Source organism: Montipora capricornis, chromosome 2 (assembly GCF_036669925.1).
Source record: "Montipora capricornis isolate CH-2021 chromosome 2, ASM3666992v2, whole genome shotgun sequence".
In the NCBI taxonomy this organism is placed as follows: domain Eukaryota; kingdom Metazoa; phylum Cnidaria; class Anthozoa; order Scleractinia; family Acroporidae; genus Montipora; species Montipora capricornis.
This window is the reverse complement of record NC_090884.1, coordinates 3,709,352-3,711,710: the sequence shown is the minus strand read 5'-3', so window position 1 is coordinate 3,711,710 and position 2,359 is coordinate 3,709,352. Positions and strand designations below refer to the sequence as shown.

Sequence of the window (2,359 nt, the reverse complement as noted above, 5' to 3'; positions counted from 1 at the left end):
CAGATATTTAGACTTTTCTTCTCACCACGACAAACGCCGCAAGATCAGCACAGCTGAGACCCTCCTACACCGCGCAATTAAACTCCCAAGTACACCGCAAGGGAAAAATACCGAAATCAATCACGTCTTTGATGCTCTACGAGCCAACAACTATCCCTCCTTTGTTATTTCCAATATCTTAAAGCAGAAATTTTCCAAACCAACCACACATGCCATCCCTTCACCTGAAGAATTGGTTGGCATGTTTTTTAAATGGTTTACGCCTCAAGAGAACCCTAACGGTTTTGCTGTCCTTCCTTTTATCAATGGTGTTACGCAACCTCTAACAAGAATTCTTCGAAGACACGATATCCGAGTTGTAAATAAGCCCCTCAAGACTTTACAACAAGAATTCCTTTCTCCTAAATTCAGACCAGCTATTGAACACCAACCCAACGTGGTTTATAAAATACCCTGTGCCGATTGTGATTGGTGTTATATAGGTGAAACTGGCCGTTGCTTTGAAACCCGCAAGAAAGAACACGTTAGGAATGTAAAAACATGTGCTAATGGGTCAAACATTGCGAAACATGCGTGGTCTTTCGGTCATCGCATTGATTTCAACCATTCTCGAGTTATAGACAAAGGCTCTTTTCGTGTTAGGAAAACTCTAGAGTCCTGGCACACCTCTTCTACCAAGCATGCTGACAATAACTTTAAGCCGATTCCTAATCAGTATAAAATTCTTTTTAAACAATAGCCATCATTTTTCATACCTTTACTCTGTTCTTTTTATCATTTTTATCTCGCCTTTTCTGTATATATTTCACTAATTCACATTCAACGTTTTATCCGTGGAAGGCTGTAGATCGACAGCCGAAAGCTTATATTCTTTTTGAAAAAATTTTTAGCCAGAGAACGTTTTTTATTGTATTTTAATATACTCTCGTCTACGATGAAAAACACCAAAAATTAGCCCTGTAATAACAAAACAATACGGTAATTTCTCGAGGTAATTCCCTTGAAAATGACTTACTATCCAGATTTTTTACGGCAAAAGATGCAATTGTTATGATAATCAAAGACAATTACTCGTCGGTTTCTAGATTCCAGATGTTCTTTTTTTCACGCCCTATTTTGTTTATCTGATTGACTTTCCATTATTGAGCTCCATAAGGGTATATTTTGTTTAAAGATACACTTAAACGCTATTCGCGCTATAATGAACTTTCGACGCCATTGCAGGTGAAGTTGAATATTCTACTGTGACCACTGGATAAAATCTACGCATTAGAAAGTACCCCCTTAAATTGACCAAAACATACGCAAGGAATACTCTACACACCATGACACTACTTAGCAGGGGAGGGACAGGAAAGACTTTTCATGACACGGGAAAACAAATTAAAAAAGGAGAAATGAAACGCAGATTCCGACTGGGTTTGGCAACCCAGTAATTACGCGAGAAGCGGTCGAAACTTGATCAACCGGAAAATTTGTTCTCAATCTTGCAAAGAAATGTAAGTCGGCATGGAAAACTTAATAATTTTCATTCATATAGAGGATACATATTTTGATTTATTTTATTGATTGAACGTTAAATTGAGCATTTTTTAGGCTTCATAATCGACTGTATTTTATTTCCCATACAAAGTCTTATAACGCGTTTAAATTCTCAAGGGCTGTCTGTAGTGACGCGAGCTTGGGCTGCCTATGATTTATACGAAATGGCAAATGCGTAATCTTCAGCGCTGATTTACTAATCGTACTCAGGGAGGAAAGGCTGTTTCCCGGGAAAGTGTTTCTAAAAAAAACCTGCTTTGATACAAACCTCGTTGCTTTTCTTATGTAAATCATGTTGTTGAAATGCTAACCAGTTTCTATTTACATAAGAAACGCAGTGAGGTTTGTATCAAAACAAGGTCAACTCCAGCCTCGCTTTTATTCAAAGGCCTGGTAACTGAGCAAGGAACTGTAAAATGGCTATTCCCAGGCCCCTCTTGGTTTGTTACGCTGGAGTGGAGCCTGAATTTGCGGAAGTCCGTGCTATGTTCATTGGGCTGCGTTAAGTCTGTGAATATAATCTATTCAGAAAGAACCACTTTACCTTAAGATTGTTTTCTCAATAAATGACTGACATACTTCTATATTATTTGTTTCGATGCTACGACAAAATGTAGCAAAGACGCTCCAGGAAAGAGTGACATTTAATTTTTTTTACGCAACACTGGAACTAAAGTTATATTAGGGCCATTTATACGAGAGAAAACAAGCCGCGGCTTACTCTGGCCGCGGCTTACATAAGACGCGAACACCCCGTATAAATGGTACAAAATCTACGTTCACGGCTTTCTCAAGCCCTGGCTTATCCTGGCCTGGG

At 38.7% G+C, this 2,359-nt stretch overlaps 1 protein-coding gene across 1 annotated transcript in view; it reads left to right on the top strand.

Annotated features, from left to right (window-relative positions):
- LOC138032729 (uncharacterized) overlaps window positions 1-1,605 on the top strand; it is a 1,904-nt gene extending 299 nt beyond the window's left edge. Inside the window, exons 1-2 of the mRNA XM_068880438.1 lie at window positions 1-235; window positions 1,597-1,605. The exon at window positions 1-235 is cut by the window's left edge and continues 299 nt beyond it. Of these exons, the coding sequence (XP_068736539.1) occupies window positions 1-235; window positions 1,597-1,605 (244 nt within the window). The remainder of the gene's footprint in view (window positions 236-1,596) is intronic.
- Window positions 1,606-2,359: the final 754 nt, after the last annotated feature.